This window comes from Pogoniulus pusillus, chromosome 9, assembly GCF_015220805.1.
Source record: "Pogoniulus pusillus isolate bPogPus1 chromosome 9, bPogPus1.pri, whole genome shotgun sequence".
Taxonomy (NCBI): domain Eukaryota; kingdom Metazoa; phylum Chordata; class Aves; order Piciformes; family Lybiidae; genus Pogoniulus; species Pogoniulus pusillus.
Genome location: NC_087272.1, coordinates 9,072,583 through 9,095,247, shown reverse-complemented (window position 1 = coordinate 9,095,247; position 22,665 = coordinate 9,072,583). Strand labels below are relative to the sequence as shown.

At 40.3% G+C, this 22,665-nt stretch overlaps 1 protein-coding gene across 1 annotated transcript in view; it reads left to right on the top strand.

Moving 5' to 3' along the window:
• Positions 1 to 22,665, top strand: part of COL25A1 (collagen type XXV alpha 1 chain) — a 347,683-nt gene that overhangs the window by 162,631 nt on the left and 162,387 nt on the right. The window contains exon 3 of the mRNA XM_064149390.1: positions 21,063 to 21,107. Coding sequence (XP_064005460.1) covers positions 21,063 to 21,107 — 45 coding nt within the window. The remainder of the gene's footprint in view (positions 1 to 21,062; positions 21,108 to 22,665) is intronic.

The following is a 22,665-nucleotide window of genomic DNA, read 5'->3' as shown; positions in this document are numbered from 1 at the left end:
TTATTCAGGCCACTTATCTTTGCAAAGACTAGAGACCCATTGCCTAGTAATGGAATTTGTGTTTTTTTTCCTTTGTTACCTATAAGGAGTAACTTGGACAACACAAATCATTTGTAGGCCTCCACATGCTGTGTAAGCGCCTAAATGAGGAGTGGGAAATTACTCTAAACATCCTTTTTTCCTCCTGAAATTCTTACTTTATTACAGTGAAATTGTTGAACCTTATAATAAGGTGGGTAATATTTGCTCTCTGGTCTGAGTTTTTGTGTGTTTGTTTGTCTGGAGACCTAGCAGACTTTCAGATTTGGCATTGTGTGGCCTGTAGAAATAGGAAGCCTAAATGGGTTTCCTAAATGGGAAGCCTATGGGTTTCCTAAAGCTTGCTTCCTTCTCTGTGTGTACTTGTATGTATATATGCATGTGCCCTCTAGCACTATCTAGTTTATGGCTATATTTGAAAGACCACAGTAGACAGGTGGTCTAGCAGCATCTTTTCGGGTCAGGGTGGGGTTTTGTTTATTGCATTCACTATCCCTTTAATTAGGATTGATACTGTACTCTTAACTCAGAAGTGACGTTTGGACTTCGATATTCAGCAGATGATCATGACCCTGTATTAACATCAGAGAAATATTGCCAAGCCCTAGCTCACGTGTTCATGACTGACACTGAGGAGTTAGTCTGTGCCTTATCCAAGAGACATTGTTCTAACACCCTGCTGTCTGGGTTGCCAAGTAGGTTTATGTGCAAGCTACAACTCATTCCAAACGTTGTTGCCAAGTTAGTATTTTGTTCAGGAACATATGAGTTCATATCACTGATTTTGGGATCCAAGTATAGCTGCAGACTTTTTTTTTCCACCTGAGAAATCTGCACATATGTTATTTTCATAAGAAGAATGCTGGACATCTTTTGGCAGGTCTGTGGTCCTTTCTAGGACAGTGTAGTAACTGTAAGTGGATAGGAAGATGTCTTGAAGGTTAGATAAAACTTTCAAATATTATTTCACTAACGATTAGCCTTGATGGGCAGTTATGAAGTTAGTTCTGCTCTCTCCAGGTCGAGAGACAAGGAGCTACAGGAGACAGTCCAGTGGAGAGCTATGAAGATGATGAGGGGGCTGGAGCATCTCTCTTACAAGAGAGAGTGAGAGACATGGGGCTTCTTGCCCTGGAGAAGGCTAAGAGGAGATCTTATCAATGCTGAACAATATCCGAAGGGAGGGTGTCAAAAGGATGAGGCCAGACTCTTTTCAGTGGTGCTCAGTGACAGGATAAGGCAGAAACTGGAACTTGGGAAGTTCTGTCTGAATATAAGGAAAAACTTCTTTACAGTAAGAGTCACAAGAGCACTGGAACAGCCTGCCCAGACAGGTTGTGGACTCTCCTTTGCTGGAGATATTCAAAACTCATCCAGATGTAATCCTGTGCAACCTGTTCAAGGGGTACCTGCTTTAGCAGAGAGGCTGGGCTAGAGGATCTTCTAAGGTCCCTTCCAAACCCTACTGTGATTCTATGAATATTACTTTGTGTTACATTGTGCATAGAGCTTTTCCCTGCTCTAGTAAAATGCAACACTTAGTCATAGCAAAGCGCTAATGTTTAACTTCCTGTAAATCCTGCTTTCAGGATATTTAAGTACAGCACTGTATAAATTTATTAACTCTGGACAGCAGTTTAGGTGTAATACACAGCCTAGTGCTTTTCAACATCCCCATTCTTTTGAAGCAATGCTAAATCATGCTGTCCAGTTTCATTAAGAAAGATGTTTGTAAAAAGTGGGTTATTCCATTTGTGACACCCTGAATATGGCAAGGTAAAAGTGTAACTCTTGCTCAGATATCTGTACAAAGAGTAGCCTTTTGTTATGGTCAGTTCCCTGAAGAATACATGGTGATGTTCAAAGCCAAAATCTCAATAGCTCTTCATACAGAGCATACCAGACCTCCTTGACTTTGTAGGGCAAAAGAAGCCAAGAGCTTGCTGTTTCCAAGCTTGTTCTCAAATATTGCCATTTCACTCCAAAGGTGATCACTACTTACTGTTTGTGAAAAGCTGCAGCATATGGGAGACCAAAGCAGATTTCCCTGTTCAGTGAGGAGCATTTCTTTTGAAACTGGCTTACATGCATACCCCTAGTCATGCATGGATACAATTAGAAAAGTAAGCTGCCACTAAAAAAAAATTGATTCTTAAATCAATCAGGTTTATCAAGTTTAATTAGCTTTGACTCTGTGCTTGTAGTAGGTATGTAAAAAACATTGTTTGTGTCTTTATTTCACCCTGTGAAAATACAGTGAGTAAATGTTGCAGCTCATTTTCAAGCATAAACAATAACAGGACATATCTAACCAGTGTGTAATTTTGGTATGCAAGGATTTTTAACTCTTACTAGCATGTGTAAACTATTGGATGTTAGAGGGCAGCTATTTTCGGAGTACATTACAAAGAATATCCGTTACTTTTTCTTGGAGACCAGGTCAAATCTCAAGATGCCTTTAAAAGTCCCATAGCTTCAGGGGAAGATTTGCCTCTGTCAAAGCTGATAAGACCCTCTGGAGTTGCCTTGAAGTAGAAAGCTCTTTGTGTGTGTACTTGACTCTGAATGTATATTTGTGTGTCTGGCTGTCTGAAATGATAGATCAACTCCATGTGCTGTGCTCAAGACAGGGTTTTTTAACTTGTTTGCACTGCTAGTCTTTATTCTTTGTATGGATAAAGGATGATCCACGTAAACTAATGTGAAGAGTCATTAGATTTTTGGAGTCTCTATTATGTCAGGAGAAAAACCTTGATAAAAGAAAAGGGCACAAATTCCACCTGTGAAAAAGCAATAATAGAGTGGATTAAGTTCTTTAAGTTCAACATGGGGTTACAGTTGGCTGACAAAGTTACAACATTGGATGCTTTCCAAACTACTGAAGGTACAGCTGGTCACAGAAGCAGCTGAGAGCATCCATTCCCTTGTGCTAGTTTCTACAAGGTCTCCATGTGAGGGACATGTACTAAGCTTTACATTTATTAGACAATTTTTGGCACTTCAGAAATAGTTTGAAACCTATATCGAAACAACTCACTGCTGTAGTATAACAAACTTTCATCCATTAATTATTTAATCTTGCTCCAAGCCTGACCTAGTACAACTTGCCATACTTGTCCTATTGAATTACAAAAAAGGCTTGGACAGTCAGCAAGAACAGCCCAAATCCTGGTTATTTTCTCATCCTCTGAAGTCTTTTTATATTGTCCTTACCTGAAGTTGAGATGCAAGTGCATTGGGTAATGTCCAGTGGGTCAAAGACAGAAAGCTATATTTCATGAACATAATCTCCTGAGAGCATTTAAAGTATGTGAGCTTGTCCTTTCTTTGAAGACTATTTTTCAGGTAAGTATGCTGTTTGAAATCACTACTACGGAACAGGATGTAGCCCAGGAAAATAAAAATATTTTACTGTTGTCTGTCAGGCTCAATATGTGTCTTCAGAGGAACCAGAGCCACTGCAATAGTTCAAAGGCAGCTATAAGATGTAAAGCAAACAAGATACTTCCTTTCTATTATTTTTCTTCTTTCACAGTGATGTACCTCCTGTGTTAATTCAGACTAAATGTTTTGACACATTTGTGTTCAGTTTGATGTTTTTACAGATTATCCATAAGAAACTGACATTTGTAGTTTGAGGTCAAAACAGTCCTGATACTTCTCTTATTTATTTAATTTTGCTTATATGCAAGAGTTGTGCTCCTTTGGTGCTGTTGTGCAATAGAGACTTATTGAACCTTTTAAAGCCAGTTATTATTTTTTGTAATTAGAACTAACTTATGCAGCTGTCACTAAGCTCCTCGTCAGATGATATATTTATTATGTTAGAAATGAGAAGAGGCACGTGAGTAAGACTTTGAAAGGAATATGCCCTGGTCAGGGTAGGGTTTTATGTTTAAATGGGTGATCAGCATGTGTGGGTCAGACCAAGATGATTGCAGTACCAGTGCTTGACTAGTTATGCGCTGCCTTTAATCCTGCGGTATTGTATTTCATTGTCTCCCGGTACACTACTGTCACAACTGAAATAAAACCTCTCTAAATTCAATGAACACTTTAATCTGTCATCATAATCAAGAAAGTCTTGTCAATCATGGCTTAAAAGTTAAGCATGTGGATCAAATCTGTAGTAAGAGGAGACACCTGGACTCCACAATGTAAGCGGAGATAGGCTAGGATATTAAATATTTGTTTCATTTGTGTTGTACAGTTTTAGCTGAATGTGGTGTTCACGTTTCTATTCCACATCTTAAAAAACATAGAAAGGCTATTCAGTGACTTTGCAGGAGAAAAAAATTGAGGTTAAAATTAAAGGAATATGACAGATCGTCATGGAAATTTCACTTGCTTATGTCAAGACATCAGATTTTAGGCTTGTTTTTGAGCTGAGAAGAAAAACCAGATAACGTGGGGAAATCGTGTGGCTTATAAATACATTAAAGTAGGTCTCTGCAGGCTTATAAAAAGCACTAAAACTGAGAGAGTCTACATTCACTTAAATGTGTATTTGGTTCAATTACATCTTGTAACCAGATATATTTGTTAAGTCATTTGCTTTTACAGGTTGCTTTCAAATGCAGATTAAACAATGTCTCGCTCTTTAGTCTTATAACATCTGCTTCAGAATTGTATCTATAGTACCTAAAATGATAATATCTTCTGCCCAGGTGCTCATATTGCTGCATTTTAAAAGTTGGGTTAAATCTATTTTAAAAGGTAGTTGTCTTTCCAAGAAATTCTTGGTTCTATAGGTGCTGTAACAGATCAGTGTGAAAAATGAAATTTGTCATACTTTATCTTCAGAGTAGTTTCTGGTGTTTAAAGAAAAAAAAATCTATTTGAAAGTACTTTCACTGAGATTTTTCAAAAGCACTTCTGTTTGTCTAAGGAGGTACTTGTGGAAAATCGTAACAGAACTCCCAATCTGTGATGAGCATTCAGGGTAAGCAGAATCACTGATCATTAGATAATTTTACATTCACTGCCACCAGAGAAAATCAAATGAGTGATCATGATAAGGTGTGATGGGTTGAGAAATTAGCCCCCAGATAAAACTGAAATCACCAGAGCAGCTCAGATGGCTTGGAAGTAAGATAAAGTTGTAATTTACAGCAAGCAAACTTTACAAGCATGTATACATGAAACATATTTATATGTATTTACAGTTAGATAAAATTGTTTACTATTTAGAAATAATACAGACCTCCAATCCACTGCCCCACACCCCTACCAGACAAGTAAAGCTCAGAAGGGGCCAGTGCCACCTACTTCTCCTCCCCCCCAGATAGAAAACCAGCAAAATCTGAGGTGTTATCAGTTCAGTCAGTCAATATTCAACCACGCACAGAGGAGCAGTGGAGGAGGTGGAAAGCAGAAGGCAGAAGGAACGAAGAGTGAGAAATTGTTTATACATTGCCATTTTATCCCTCTTAGCAAACCAATGAATGATACAGACTTTGTCATTATTATTCTTTTACATCCAGTGCTCTAACTTATTTACATTCTGCACTGAACTTTCAGGAAAGTCCTCATTTCTCTTAGTGGAATTTTCTAATAAGCCTTAAACCACTACACAGGGGTTGCGAGTAGCTGACATATTAGCATTGCCTCTCCCTTGCCATTGTAAGACTCAGTTTTCAGTGTCTTATTTTTATGCCAAAAATTATGTACAGTCTGGTGTTTCCTTTTAAACAGGGCCAGATGTTTAAGAATGAAAGTGAAAGGAGATACATTTTGGCTTTACCTGTTCCTTGTTAATAAAATCTCACATAGCTGTAATTTGGAGTGAAAGACTGGAGATTTAACCTTGGCTGGTATTTTTTGTCAGGTTTATATGATTATCTACTATTGTCATCTGGGAGGAAGAGATGACATTCTAATTTCACAAAGCTGTAAGCCTTGGAATAATCATTTTCATATGCTTCACAGAGACCATGTTTGCAGTGAAATGAGCTATCGCAGCTGCTCCAAAGCAAAACCAATAGCCTGCATTGCATCTTTCCCAAGAGTACTCAGGGTGTTGTCTAAACAGCAAGTGGGTACTTGAACTGAACTTTACTCCAACTGTTGCACCTACTTGCTTTTATACTGGGCCTGGCAGCTGGGGGACGTATGGCCAGTGAAGAGAACAGGTGCATTTGAAAAAGCAAGACAAAACAAAACAAAAATATATATAAAAGGCAAAGGGAAAAAGGTGGTGAGGAAGTTTGTGGGAAGCCATGCCAGGTCCTCTACCTGGGTCATAGCAACCCCATGGTAAGCTACAAAGTTGGGATGTGTAGTTGGTAAGCTGTGACTTGGAGAGGGACCTGGGTATATTGGTTGACAATCAATTGAACATGAGTCTGAGTGTGCCCAGGTGGCCAAGAATGCCAATGGTATGATGGCTTGTATTAGAAACTTGGTGGCCAGCAGGGACAGGAAGATGATCATCCCTCTGTACTTAACACTGGTGAGGCCACACCCCAAGTACTGTATTCAGTTCTGGGCCCTTCACATTAAGGTGCTAAAGGGTGTTCAGAGAAGGGTGACTAGACTCATGAAGGGCTTGGAGCACGTGACCTACAAGGAGCATCTGAGGGAGATGGAGTTGTGCAGTCTAGAGAAAAGGAGGCTGAAGGGAGACCTCATAGCTTCCTACAACTACCTGAAGGAAGGTTGGAGCAAGGAGGAGGCCAACCTCTTCTCTTTGGTATAAGTGATAGGACTAGAGGAATGGTTTCAAGCTGTGGAGGTGTTTAAACAACATGTGGATTTAGTGCTTAGAAACATGGCTTAGTGTTGACCCTCCAGTGCTGAGTTGGTGGTTGGACTGGACGATCTCTGAGGTCTCTTCCAACCAGATGTTTTCTGTGATTCTATAGCAGAGGGATTAAATTGATTCAAAATTTTGATGGAAATAGAAAAGGCCATTTTCATTCTAACATGCTGTGGGGGTTTTAGCACTATTGAGGTCCACATATCTAAGCTTGTATTCATCCCACTCTGACATGGGAGAGACATCCTCTTTTACTCAGGAGAGATGAGTTGAGAAGGTTTGGTTGCTTGAGGAAGCATTGAGATTATTATTTTTTTCAGGTCAGAGTGAAAATTTCAGGTCAGAGAAATTAATGACCAAAACCTTCCATGTACATGCAAGACCATGTACTTAAATGAAAAATTACTCACATGGAATGTAACTTGACACAAGTAACATGAAAGCCACAGCCAGGATGGATGCCTGCACAGTGCTTACTGCATGGAGCAATACCTGGCATTTATAGGGGTGAGGGAGTGCATTAAGTGACGTGGAAAAGTCTCTATTTCTCAAATGCACTGCATGAAAGGCTGCAGTTCTTCTCTGTCCTGATCTATAGTCTCTGATAGAATGCAGATACTAGAGAAAGACTGACTTAGGAATAATTTCAGAGTCTCTACTTGAGAGTTAGGATGTCCAAAGCACCGCATTAGAGAAAGATGATGTTGTGCTTTCAGTTGTTATGTTGTTATTTTTTACCATGTTCCTGATGGCAGAACTTTGAGAGGGGAGGTTTAGATTGGATATTAGGAAAAGCTTTTTTGCCAAAAGAGTGGTTAGGCATTGGAACAGGCCACCTGGGGAGGTGGTGGAGTCAGCATCCCTGAAGCGGTCAAAAAATGTGTAAACCTGGCACTTCGGGACAGGGTTTATTGGCCAAGGCAGTGCTAGGTCAACAGTTGGACTGTCATAGAGATCTTTTCAAACCAGAATAATTCAATGGTTCCTAAAGGTAGATGAAGAATTTAGTTTTAATGACTTTTAATTCTGAAGCTTTTGCTTTTATACAGCTAGAGTTGTATGATGTAGTTACTTAACCATCCAGCACGGCTACATGCCCCCAAAAAGTGTCTAATTCTGTTCCTAAAGGTAATTTAAATTCTCCTGAGGCAAGGAAAAATTTAATTCTGATACTTTGTTTCTTATTTCATCTACATTAGTATCCAAACAAGTTAAATGAAGCTCAAGTAGTGTTTCTCAATATGATACATGCTTTTTGCATCATAGGGCCAACTATTGATATGCCATGATAATAATACAATGGAATGGCAAGTTGAAACGATGAGAAGACTTTCATGCCTTACTAGTATAGAATAGCTATCCTTACATACTTCAGCTGTCCCTCAGCAAGATTTGTCAGCCAGGTGATAGCAGCTATTTCTGTGTTTGCAAAGATGACCATGTGTGCTTGAAGTGTGTTATGTTCATTAAAATAGTTTTCCAGCCTCGCCACTAAAATTTAGTCTGGAAGAGCCAGCAAAGTGCTTTAGCCCAGGCTACTGGGATCTATTTTAAACTGCTTTAGCGTAGTAGGTAATAATTCTAGGTGAGCACACAGGCTGTGATCTGAAGTGAATAATTTTGTTGGTTGCCCTATAAATGTGAATCTTCACCTCTGACAGTGTGTTGCCATAGCATTTTGGTGATGCAGCAACTTGTGAAATGTTCACAGTTCAAGAACCCACATATTCTGTATTTTTAAGTCAAGAGAGCCAATGGCATCCTGGCCTGTATCAGGAACAGTGTGGCCAGAGGGAGGTTATTCTTCCCCTGTACTCAACACTGGTCAGGCCACACCTTGAGTACTGTGTCCAGTTCTGGGCCCCTCAATTCAAGAGAGATGTTGAGGTGCTGGAACATGTCCAGAGGAGGGTGACAAGGCTGGTGAGGGGCCTGGAACACAAACCCTATGAGGAGAGGCTGAGGGAGCTGAGGTTGTTTAGCCTGGAGAAGAGGAGGCTCAGGGGGGACCTCATTGCTGTCTACAACTACCTGAAGGGAGGTTGTAGCCAGGTGGGGGTTGATCTCTTCTTCCAGGCAACCAGCAACAGAACAAGGGGACACAGTCTCAAGTTGTACTGGGGGAAGTCTAGGCTGGATGTTAGGAGCAAGTTGTTGGCAGAGAGAGTGATTGACATTGGAATGGGCTGCCCAGGAAGATGGTGGAGTCATTGTCCCTGGAGGTGTTGAAGAAAAGCCTGGATGAGGCACTTGGTGTCATGGTCTAGTTGACTGGCTAGGCCTGGTTGCTAGGTTGGCCTGGATGATCTTGGAGTTCCCTTCCAACCTGATTGATTCTATGATTCTGTGTAACATGACGTGACATAAGCAGCAGTGTTCTGTATTCTAATCCTCCTCCCACTAAATGGAAAAGAGAGAATGAGCAAATGTCAGTATGGTTAATCTGAGGGACTGTAAAGCATCACAAGGCTCCTGTAAAATGAGAAAAGTTTCTGATACATGTGTGAATTGGTCAGTGAAGGCACTCCCAAAACTGTAGCTACAGCAAAGGACACAAAGTGTTAGCACACGTGACGATGAAGAACAGTGCAAAATACACTGCAGGGCTGTTAGGTAGGCTGGTGTTGCCATTTTTACTGGAATACTGGTCACTCATAAAGAATGTGAAAACAACAGTAATGGAACAAATGCAGGGTTTTGAGGGGAAAAAAGGCAAACTGGTAGGGCAATAATTTATAGATAGAACAACTTGCTCTGATGTCAATTACCAGTGTTAGTAAGGTCAATTATCTGTAGAATGTAGATAAACCTACCTTATATTGTGGCATTAAGGGAAGTTATGTGTACCTGATGTTTCACATAGTGTTTAATGAACCCAGTCTTCAGCTTGAGCTGGGAGCCAGCAGAAGCTACTAAAAGGGGATTTAGTCCTTAAGCACTCTAGCATCTAGCCCCAGGGAGCAGCATCAGCAGCATTTCCATAACTCTCAGGCAGCTTCAACCTACTGAACTACCTGTGAGTTGGGCAGAGAAAATGCAATTTTAAGCACAGTGCCTAGGTCTGAATAGTACCAAAGAAGGTGAGGTGCATTTGTGCCAGAAAAGTGTATGTGTGATTCGTGATGGTAAATGGAGAGAGAAATGGATGTTATGCAGTGTTTGGGAAATGCTCAAAATCCAATGCTGCTAAGTCTCTGCTACAGCTGTTGGGGAAGGAGAGTATCTTTTGACATCTTACATCAGATGGAAAACAAGAAAGAGTGTTCAGCAGTTACCCATACCTGAGAATTTTATGCACATTTTGCTTGACAAAGCTTATGTTTTGCTTTATAGTTGAAGACATTAAGTCTTGCTTTAGACATTTTTGCCTTTGATTTCATTTTGAAACAGTGCATTGTTAAGGGGAAAGATGAAGCAGAGTGGACTGTGCAGATGCAAAGTGAAGTGCCTTTAGAGAAATCCTGACAATAAGTTTTGAGTACAGACAGTTCTTGGAACAAAGACTTGATCTTGGTAAAGTGCTTGAGAACCTTAGGGCTGAGAGATGCTTCTTGCCAGGCTCTGCAGGAAGGGCTATGTTAGTCTGTTCTTCACCAGATTCTGCCTCCTAGTACAGAGCAGCTTTGCAGGATATAAGTTAGTGCTCCTCCTCTACAAGATGTATTGCAATGACAGCTCAGGGTTTTTGACAAAGCATGATTTTAGCCTTATGCTAAAAGATTTATTGTAGAATCAAAGAAAGCTTAGGGAAAGGTAGTGATGACAATGATTTATGATATGGAGAGACTGAAGGAAAAAAAAAAGGTATGTTCTCCCTACAAAGGAGACAAGAGAACATCTTAGCGATGTGTGTGCTCTTTTAATACAATGGTGTAAAGAAGTTGGGTAAGGAATGTAAATTTCACAGTTTCATAACAACGTAGGAGACATCTGTGATTCCACAGGACAATAAACTTACACTGACAAAAAGAAACAGAAGCTTCTTGAAGTACGTCTTACATGGTGAAGCTTGTCAGACATTGTTCTTACATCAACAATTTTACAAGCTTAAGGGAAAAGGGAGTAGATGTTATTATAGCTAAAGAATTAATTCAGAGTTTTAAAACTGAATGACATTTGAACTTTTGGCAGGGAGTTTGTTGCCTTCTTCAAACATGCATAACTAGTAGAGACAAAAAGAGAACATATTAGTTGTCTGTCTTAGTGTCTGGTACTAGTGAAAAGATGCTAGGCTATATACCTCTAATCAAATGGCATGTGGCCACTGAAGAGGTATGAATAACCTGACTCAGGGAGGTAAAGTTTCTTTGCTGTGTATCACATAGGCTGATTTTAGCATTTCCTCAGCCAAGTTGCATAATAGCCTCTGACACATATCCAAGCCCTTCGATGCAGTGATGTTTCATGGTGAGCCAAAGAGATGATGTACTGTGTGTGAAACAATGAAAGTTATTTATCCAGCTGAGCCTCAAAACGAGGTAGATCGTTTTATGAGGTAGGAAATTCAGGCAGGCTGTCCCAAACACACCAAGGTACAAAGCAGAAGACTGATATGCCGGGTAGGATGATTATGCAGAGTGGGAGGAAATAATCTAAGTGTTGTGTGAGCTAAAAAAAAGCTGGGAAAAAGAAAAAAAAAAACTGATTAAGTACACTGGAATGGATCCATTCCATGTTTATATGAACATGCTCAGCTGCAGAGATAAGAAAGCTTTCAATTCTTCGCTGCTTGGAATGGATTTGATGCAGGGCTATGAGAAAGGACCATGGGTGTGTCTGTCAAACTTCATGTTTCCCAGACATCCATCAGACAAGACCTCATCCTGTTGGGATGTTTCAGTAGTGTTAGCTGCATTTGGTGACCATTCTGACAGGAGAAGTCTAGTAGGACAGAGCAGTTAATCATACAGCATTGACTGGAGTCACCATCCTGATCATAGCACACGTCTCACAGGAAGAGGTGCCAGTGGCTGCTGCACTGCTGCTTGCCTGCCCTACTGGCCTGTGCTATCACTTTGTGCTACTACCTCTGTAAAAACAGAGATGTCCGTTTTACATGGCAGCTGTCCTCTCCCTGTGTGCAATGTGGCACTGCAAGTTCTTTCTGAGTCTCTTTGACAAAGAGGGATGCAGAATGGGATTAAATAATGACAGCTGGGTTGTGTCTGGAAGTGGAAAGGAGAGGGTTGAATCCATTGACAAAGTAGGGTGACAGAGCTTGAAATGCAACTGACATTTTTCAGTGTTGCAGATGAGTTAGAAAGGATAGTTTGGGTAGCATGGTTCATCTGACTTCTAGATACCTTAATCATATAATTTCAGCAAGACTCATTTCAACAATGTTGTTCAGGATTTGATCTGAGAATGTAATTGGAGCAATTCATTTATCCTGACTTGACATGCAAAATATTATGTTGCTGTAAAGTACATATGAAATATATGCCCTTCAAAATGGCCAGGAAAATATTCTTCTTTTCATGTATGCATAGAATTCTCATTATCTTTAGCAAAACTGTCTGTGTGTGCCAAGGAATGTGTGACCAAGGTCCTGTGCATCAGTAAAATCAGAAACAATTCTGAGCTCTTCTGTTATCCTTATGTTGTGCGCACTGGGTTAGTGTGGGAGCTCTTAACTGCATCTGTGAGTACATGTTGAAGTTTGGTATAACCTGAGAAGGATAAACTCTTTTCCCTGGACTTGATAATGCCACTGGACTTCCTTCCAAAAGTAGGACAAACTTGACTTTCTAGATGATTCTAGACCAAATAGCAAGGTGCTTGATGTGCCTGGCAGGTGCTGATAGAAGGACGTTAGGTCTGATCTACCAAATGTGGGGGTTTTTCCTCTTTTTTATTGCAATCTACTGCTATGAAAAGTAAAATTGGTTAGATGTAAAAATATCAATAAATAAAAGAATACAGGTGGTATCAGTGTAACAATGGTCTGGTGCCACCCTTAGTTCTGAAGGTCAATATATGGAGTTGTTATGAAAGACCCAATTGTTACGGTCTGAGTTCCTCTCCCAATTTCAACCACATAATAACTGACTCTCTCTTCTACTTAACAGTAGAGTATTTAGAAGATTAAGAGAAAGTTATTGAGGCAGAACCTGATGTGGGCAAACTGTGAATTGTCTATCCCTTTGTTTTTGAAGTCCTTGGTTGGTGTGAAGCAATATTACTTAGCCATCATCCCTGACTCATACTAATTGCAAACCTGACCCATTTTTTGTACAGTGCCTCATAAATACTCATCATTACAGTGTAAACTATTTTTTCTGCAGCTAAAAATGCATCTCAGAGAAGGAAAACACTACTCCTGTTTTAGGCTTTTGAGAGGTCAATCCATTTTTGTCTTTGAGGAAGGACAATCTGTTGGTGGTTATGGAGTGTTCTTTTTTAGAAAGTAGATGGAGAACTGAAGGAAATCTTGCTTTTGCTGTCTGTGTGAATAATATATATCATAGTCACATTTTTATGTCTTTAATGATGTCATGGTTTAATGTACCATTCAAGCCCAACCACAGTTAAAGTCACACAGAATCACAGAACATTGGGGTTTGGAAGAGACCTTGAAAGATCATCTAGTCCAACCCCTCTGCCAGAGCAGGGTCACCTAGAACAGGTCATGCAGGAAGGCATCCAGGTGAGATTTGAACATCTCTGAAGGAGATTCCACAACCTCTCTGGGCAGTCCTTTCCAGTGTTTTGTCACCCTCACAGTGAAAAAGATGTTCCTTATGTTCACAAAATGCAACAGTCAAATTTGAAGAGTGTATTTTCCATCTGTTGTATCTGATTTAAAATATGCACAGATCTATAATTAAGATTTATGATGTTCCTAACTGTTACAATGAAGATATTTCCCCTTGTCTGTTAAAGCTTAAATACATCTTATCCAAGATGAAGCTGGCATACTGGCTCCCACTTCCTAAGGTGTGTGACTGATTGAAATGACCTTTATTGACATGTGGCAAGACACATGGGAATACATAAAACAGAAATCAGCTTTCCTCTAGAAAAAGCTTTCCCATCTAGCAGTATAAAAATTAATAGATCTGCCACAGATCTCTGGCACTGCTGCACATATAGAGGACAAATTACTAATTGATTCAAAAGAAATTAGGCACATTGAAGCAAACTCTCCAGGGGCACAACAATGATATGGCCTTAATCCATTGGTACTAATTATTGCTGGATCACTACAATGTAGGATTTCAGGGTGCAAAGATTTGAATAGCCATTGCTAGCAGGTGAATGTCACCAGAGTTGTGTTTAATGTTTTGGAAAATGTCTTGGAAAACCTCTTAATAGTGACATTTTTGTTCATGCATGGTCACTACTTCGGTATTCACTACAATGATTACATCTGGTCAGAATGGAGAAGATTTTTGAGGTTTAATTGGAGGAATTTGGGGGAGAAATCATTTATTGCAGCCTTATCATTGACTTGTCACTTTATGTTGTTTGTACTTCAGTTAAAATACCAAGCGTTGAATTCTAAAGCTGTTACCTGGCTGAAGTTGGTTGTGTGTAGGATATGAGCATTTTGTTCTGGTTTTGGATTTTTTTTGTTTGTTTGCCCGTTTCTCGTGATAGGTATGAAAGACAAAACACTTTGAGCATCTAACAGGTGATGCTTGAGAAGATAAATTCAAGGAAGTAATTGTGCTAGTTTGAAGCTAGCTAGAATGTTTTGGTGAGAATAATTAGATTACAGGCTGTGGAAGGAAAACAAGGCTGATATCTACTTCACTCATAGGCCTGCTGAGATGTATAAGAACAAGAAATAAAAACATAGATAACCATTCTTACTTGGGCTGCTTGCTGAGCTGCATCTTACTCTCTAACCTCATCCTCCATTTTGGACTAATCCACTTTGCTTCCTAACCCCCTGGCCGAACCTCCTTTCTTCCTTGGGACTGGAGTAAGGTTGAGAGGGGTAGAGGGAAGGTGAAGGAGCACTTGAGTGCCCCTCCTGGGGACTCAGGTTTCTGGGAGGGCTGTTGTGTTTCTCCATTACCTTTTACCTTGTATATTTCTGTATGTAACTGTATACACTGTAAATATCTGTTTGTATATTGTGCCAGCTGTCAATATAAGCTTCATTCATACTTCCAGAGCTGGCTGAGTCTAGTCCGGGTGATTTCTAAATTGTGGGGGGGCAGGGAACACCCAAACTGTCACAGTAATTGACTCTTAGTTTTTAGAAATATAACCCCTCCAGTGTTAATTTTCAGAATTCCCTTTGCAGACATGTAATAGTAGGGACATTATTTTTTGAGGCATGAATTAAAAAAAAAACATTTCTGTTCATAAATATTAGATATTTTTTCTTAAGAATAAAATAATTCCAAATATTTTGAAGGTAAATGAAGTTAAATGAGACCCAGCTGCTTAACTGGCATTTGACTCTTCCTCCCTATCTGTAGTCAAATGAAGTGAGGTTAGGAAATATACTGGTGAACTTGGATACTATAAACTAGCTTTTGCTTATTGCTCACTATCATTAATGCCTATTAATCCAGTTCACTCCACTGAGCTTCAAACTTTGTTTTCCTTTCAGTGTTTTATGTTTTTAATGTAAAAAAGATGTCCAAAACAAACTGCTTTTCTAAAGAAACCGAACTACATTTCATTCTTAATGGGCATCTCTGGTCCTGCTCTAGAGAGATACTTGTCCCAGGCAAGAAGATTCAGAATGGTTGTGTCCTATGTTGTATATCATGTGCAAACTGTAAAAATCTCTGGACTTGTTCTAAGCTGACATCATGTTTGGTATAACTTTATTCATTGCTCCTTCTGCTGCAATGAGTCTACACCAAACCCTCCAATTACTGCATAGCTATAAAACTATAGACAGATGGAAAATTAGTATTTATAGCAAAATGCACAGAGTTTTGATAGTTGGGAAGCCTTGGAGCAACAGATGATGCTAACAGTTAAGACTTAAAGAAAGCAGCCTGTTCAGGAAAACATGAAAGCTTGCGTACTTCCTGAAGTAGTAGGTTATCATCTAGTGGTGACCTTAAATGTCAACATTAGCATTTCTATGAGCTGGAACCATCTGGGATTAGCTGGTTAAGATGGATTGGCTTGTATTGCTAAAAAATGAAGACATAGAAATATAGATATCAAAATTATTTATGCAAATGATCCCCAAAATCCAGCAGAAGTTTGTCAACCCATTTTTTGGGGGGTTGTAAAAGCCCTCACACATTTTGGGAAGTTTGTGTAGTGCAGAAAGAAATATTTTTTTAAAGAAAGCTTTTAATGAGAGGGAGAAATAATTTACATCTCTGGCCCTTAAATACTGCTGGCATGAGGAGCCAAAGGTCAGGAGCCGTGGTATGATTTCATTAATACTGGCATACATCCAGAGCAATTTTCCTAGTTTCAGTGGTGTGGTTTAGCTTGGAAATAGAATCATAGAAGGGTTTAGGTTGGAAGGGATTGTGTTGGTAAGGAATAATCTGTTTGGGATTATGAATACTAATTTCTTAATGAATATTAATTTTAATCATTAATATTAAAAAAATCAGGATATTCCCTGAGATTCTTTGGATTTTAGGTTGAGAGGAAGTATTTGCACAGAAGGTGTTTACAAACACAGAATTAAACAGTTTAAACAATCAGAACTTGGGAAAAATAGGGACACGAAACCAGGAAAATTCTAACTATGTTTATGGAGTCTTGGCATTAACTCCAGCATATGTACTCATGACACTTTGGCCCCTGAGTAAGCTCCCCATACGAAGATGCTTCCAAAACTCACGATAATGATCCCGAGGTAAAGTACAAAATATTCCAGGCAGAAGGAAGGATAGAACTGAGATGCTGCTGCTGAGCTAGTGCAAGCTGCTAGTGTAAGGCCACCATGATTGCCAGGTAATGAGCTGTGAATGGGGTACTGCTCCCAGTGAAGGCTCAGTGAAGAAAGGGATAGTTTCTAAATCACCACCCATTAAATACATGATATTGAAAATGAAACTGGCCAATAGGCACTAGCACCATTGTTCTGGCCAATGAACTCAAAGCTTTGTGCCTCTTGTGAGCATGCAGGCACATTGAGGGGCAGCACAAGACACTTGACACATGGTGCTAAGTCCCTAGCCCTCAAGGCTTTGCTGGGGCCAAACCTTTATTGCTTGCTCATCTAACTCCACTCGCAAACCTGCAACAGGAGAAGAGCAAGACTTAAACCGGCCTGGCAGGATTTATGCCCTACCAGGACAGGGACCTCAAAGATCATCCAGTTCCAAGCCCCTGCCATAGGCAGGGACACCTCCCACTAGAATAGGTTGCTCAAGGCTTCATCCAACCTGGCCTTGAACACTGCCAGGGAGGAAGTATCCACAACCTCCCTGACAGCCTGTGCCAGTGTCTCACCACCCTCACTGGAAAGAACTTCTTCCTAACATCTAGTTTGAATCTCTCCTCTTCCAGTTTAAACCCATTACTCCTCATCCTGTCATTACAAGACCTTGTAAAAAGTTCCTCCCCAGCCTTCCTGTAGGCCCCCTTCAGATACTGGAAGGTCACTATAAGGTCTCCTCAAAGCCTTCTCTTCTCCAGGACCCAGGTCTTGTAGCCTGTCCTCATAGCAGAGGTGATCCATCCCTGTGATCAGCTTCATGGCCCTCCTCTGGACTTGCTCTAACATTTTGATGTCCTCCTTGTGCTGGGGGCTCCAGAACTGCACACAGTACTCCAAGTGGGGTCTGACAAGAGCAGAGTAAAGGGGGAGAATCCCCTCCCTTGCCCTGCTGGCCACACTTCTCTTGCTGCAGCCCAGGACATGGCTGCTGTCTGGGTTGCACGTGCACACTGCCAGCTGATGTTGAGCTTTCCATTAACCCAGCCCCCCAGCCCTCTTTCCTCAGGGCTGTTTTCCAGCCATTCTCCACCCAGCCTGTATCTGTGCTTGATATTGCGCCGACCCAGGTGCAGGACCTTATACTTGGCCTTGTTGGATGTCATGAGGTTGGCCCAGGTCCACCTCTCCAGCTTGTCCAAGTCCCTCTGGATGGCATCCCTGCCCTCTAGCAAGTTGCCTGTGCCACACAGCTTGGTGTCATCTGCAAACTTGCTGAGCGTGCACTCAATTCCTCTGTCCATATCACTGACAAAGATGTTAAACAGCACTGGTGCCAGTGCTGACCCCTGAGGGATGCCATTTGGCACTGGTGACATTTTTCTGGTGACTGACACATTTAAATCTAATAATCTCAGAACAGCAGCTTAGAAGAGATCGACATTGATGTCAGAGGAAGGAAATGGACTGGAGCCCTTTCTTTGCCATCTTTGTACACAGCTACTAAACTGGCAGTTTGCTGCTCTATGGAAATATGATTTGGGGGACAAATCTAATTCCTTCATAACATTTATAGCTTGAAGTCACCTTCAGGGTTTTCTGTGGTTTTGATGACTTTTGCTGGCCTGTAACTGCAGTTTTTTAGTTTCAAAGTTCTATTCTTCTCTCAAACACAAACTTGCCAGTAGACCTATTTGTGTGTGTGCTTGTGCACTCTTATAGTGCAGCTAAAATTTTAATAGAAGAAAATTCTGCTAAACAGCTTGGGAATATTTTCTTACTCTGTGCTGAAAGACAGGTTATTACCTGGTGAAGAGCCTTAGAAGTTTTCGCTGTGCGTGCTTGTTTGTGATCAGTCCAAATTGCTGTATGGCTGCACTGTGAGCTTGGGGATAGCTCAATGTAGCTGTTTGGGTGTTCCCCGACCCCCCCACTTTGTAAGTCACCCAGACTAGACTCAGCCAGCTCTGGAAATTTGAATGAAGCTTATATTTACAGCTTAGTACAACATACAAGTAGATATTTACAGTATATACAGTTATAGACAGAAATAGACAAGGTAAAAGGTAATACAGAAACACAACTCCCCTCCCAGAAACCTGAGTCCCCAGGAGGGGCTCCTAACCACCCTTCCACCTCCTTTCTACACCTCTGCCTTATCCCAGACTTTGCCTTACATTCAAGATGAGTTTGGAGAATTGGCATGGGGGGTTAGGGAGCAAATGGATTAGCAGGTTAGAGAGAGAAGGGAGGCAGCCAAAGACAAAGAGCAACTCTGTTACCTATGTTTGTATTCTTGTTTTTATACATTTCAGCAAGCCTATGAGTGAAGTAAACATCATCATTGTTTCTTTTTCACAGCCTATAATCTAATTTCTCTCACTAAAATATCCCAGCTAGGCTCAAACTAGCACACCAGGCCACTACAGTAATTATTAGAACAGAGCAAGAAAGGAGGATCGTAGTGAGTTTTCTAATAGGAGTAAACCTCTCAACTTTCAAGACAAAAACTATCAAGAACTACACCACTTTTTTTCTATTTTTTTTAAATCAATATCCTTCTGCTTCCCTGGCAAACATATCTTAAAGTTGTATCACAAGTGTTGCTTTTCAGTGCTGTAGTCTTTGAAGCCAGATTGCTGCAAGCATATAATGCAAAGGTAGATTTGGCATTCATATGCATTTAAAAGCTATACTATGGTAGTTACAATTTGTAAAGTCTTGTAGCTCTTTAAAGTAGCAGACAGGTGCTTAACTATTCACACAAAACCACCTGTGCACCTAATAGCTATTACAAGTGGTGAGGTACTTTTGGTCCTTGTGTCAATTCCACCTGTGTGCTTGCCTCTTTTTAGCAGCTTCAAGAGTCCCACCTGTAGTTCTTTCTTCAGAGCAGCAGCATGTTAGGACTCTGTGTCTCCACCACAGCTGCTGCTTATTTGAGCCATATAAGGAGCAGTGCATGTGTACTTCCATTTTCAGGAGCAACATGGCAGGGTCACCAAGAAGAAAGGAAGCTTGTTTTCCTGATGTCTGTAGTTTAGACACTATGTTGAAGATTGGAGTGCAGAAATGAGGGACAAAGTTATCTGTTTTTCCTTTAGAAGTGTGTGCTAGTTTGAAGCAGGCTAGAATGTTTTGGTGAGAAGAACTAGATTACAGGCTGTGAAAGGAAAACAAGGCTGATGTCTACCCCCCTCAGAGTCTTGCTGAAGAAGAAACAAAAACATTAGATAACACTCTCGCCATTTTTTCTCACTCTCTGGCTGGGCTTTGACTGAGCTGCATCTCCCAAACCTCACCTTCCATTTGGACTAACCCACCTTTGCTTGGCTGAACCTCTATTCTTCTTTAGGACTGGGGTAAGGTTGAGAGGGGCAGGGGGAAAGTGAGGGGTGGTTGAGAGCCCCTCCTGGGGACTCAGGTTTCTGGGAGGGGAGTTGTGTTTCTGTATTACCTTTTCATTTGTATATTTCTGTATGTAGCTGTAAATAAATAGGTTCATTTATATTCTCAGAGCCAGCTGAGACTAGTCTGGGTGATTTTTAAAGTGGGGGGGGGGGGGGGCAGGGAACACCCAAACCATCACAAAGTGGCAGCAAACACTGGCTGTGTTAGGTAAATGTTTTTGGAGCAAGGACAATGAGCAGTAAAATATTCCTTAGCAAAATTCATACAGGAATTAAGCTCCTGTATAACATATAACAGATGTAAACTGGAATCATAGTGCTTTAGGCAGTGTCTAACACTAACATACACTGCTGTTAGTGTTTGGAGTGTGATGGACCAGGTGATGATTTCTTCATCTCTTTGATATTTTCAGACAGAGACTGAATGCATTGTCTAGAGCATTTACTCTTACAAATCAGAACTAATATTTGGGCTTAGCACAGAAGTAACGATGAAATTTAATGTCCTGTGATAAGTTTAGTTTAAGTAGATTGAAGGAATGGTGCAGTAATCCTGAGAAATAAAAAGACTTATTTTGGAGAGAAGGAACAATTTCTTCTCTAGAGTTTGTAGTGGAAAGCAGAAGAATTGATGAGCTTCAATGCAGCAAGTTAGACACAAAGAAAAATGTTCCACTTGTCAGAACAGTGAAATACTGAGGGAAAAAAATGCATGTGGAAGCTGCAGTAATAATTTAGATGTGGTTAACTTTCCTTGAGAGAGAAGGATGAACTGGATAACCTCTAAAGTTTCTCCCAGCCTTTTTTGTGAGAGCCTATCATGGGTAATGTAGCTGTCAATTTTATCTTGAACTTCTTAAATCTTATTTTACATATCTTTTGCCCCTGCTCAGCCAAAGTCTCTCGACTTCATACAATGCATCTGTTTAATGCCCTCTGGGCTTCATCCAAAGCATGTGTTTAATGCACTTGCATCAAAATACAAATGACATTCAACCTATGATTTCAAGGAAAAAGTTACAACCCATCATCTTTTTTTTAGGTCCTCCAGGGAAAAGAGGTAAGCGAGGCAGAAGAGGAGAGACTGGTAAGTTTTCCATTTCTTATAGTCCACTGCTATTTGATGCCTGTGTTTTTGTGATGATGTATACCCAAGCATGCCTTCGTTTTCAGTCACATTAATCATGTGCTCTGCAAGAGTGCTTGAAATTTCTCAGGTAAAAATTTCTGACCCTTGGCATATTACCTGGTGGCCTTCCAGATGGTTCTTTAGTCTTAGGCATCATTAATTTGTAGGGACACTTGGTAATGTTTGATATGGTACTGTTGATAACACATTGGTAATTGTCAAACCTTTCTGGTGTCTCCTCACACTTGTGCCAGTTAGTATAACTTCATGTAAATCAGTAGTTGCAGTACTCTGTCAGTGTTGCATCAGGTCCATGTGGTTTGAAGAGCACAAATTTTATAAGGAAATAGAGGAAGAGATAGAATTCCTCATATTAAGAATGTTGGTACTCAGGGAAATAATGTGAGAAGTAGACTATGCTGTAAGAAAAAAATGTTGTTTGCTAGAAATGAGTAGCAGTGTTGGTTTGCTACCTTTTACTAGGGAGGCTGCTGTTGAGAGCAGAGCTTGAAATTTCAGTTTAGACAATGTTGTGAGATGCTGAGCATGTCTTCCACCTGACCTTCATAGCAGCAAGAACTGTTGATTACCTTGCAGGGCTGAGTTTTTCATAAAGGTGAACTTTCTGAAGGCAGTTCAGGAGAAAATAAGCATTTCTGTTCTCCTTGCTTGTCTCATCTAATCTGCCAGTTAGGAAAATCTTCCAATCAACTTGATCTCTGTAAATCTTCTATAGCCTTTCTTATCTCTGTAGATGATCATTTGTACATCTTTCTGCATCACAAAGCTGAAACCAAGCCCTGCCAATGGTTAATACAAATCACTTTTGAGTTTCCATCCAAGCTTGGCCTGGTACTTCAGAGAAAAACACTATGGCACAGAAGGAAATTCTTTAGTTGAAGACTGCCTCACAAATGATTCTGGCAATTACTTAACAGGATGTTTGTCAAGTCATTTTACATCCCAAATAAACACATATTAAACTATTAATAAAGGAAATTGATCTCTCATTTAAAAACAGACCTGCACCTTAAAATGCTGCTTAAGAATGTTGACCAGGATAAAGAAATTACCTTAGTTGCTGGACAATAAAATTGCATTGTTAAAATCCAAAGGCTGTCAATATTAAAAGCAGTCTCAAAGTACAGCTGCTGCCATTTTATACTCCTTTTGCACTTTGCTTTAGTCAGAAATTAAAGGCATGAAAGCTTAATGAAATGCCATTGATTGGGGAGCTGCAGCTGTTCGACTTAATAAGTAGTAGATTTGATTTGTAGGCCTTGGATATTGTTTCCAAGAACTTCTGTACAGAAGTCTCTTGAGTCTAAATAATTGAAAAAATGTGCAAATATCACTTCACAAAGTGAAACATTTTAATGGGGAGCCTTTTATATGTCTGCTCTGAGAAAGTAAGGTGATGAAAAGAAAGTTCAGAGGTTTCCGGCGGCCGCTGAAACCTCCTCTCATAAGCAAAGTTACAAGGCTGGAAGATGCTGGTCTTGAAGAGATACCAAGG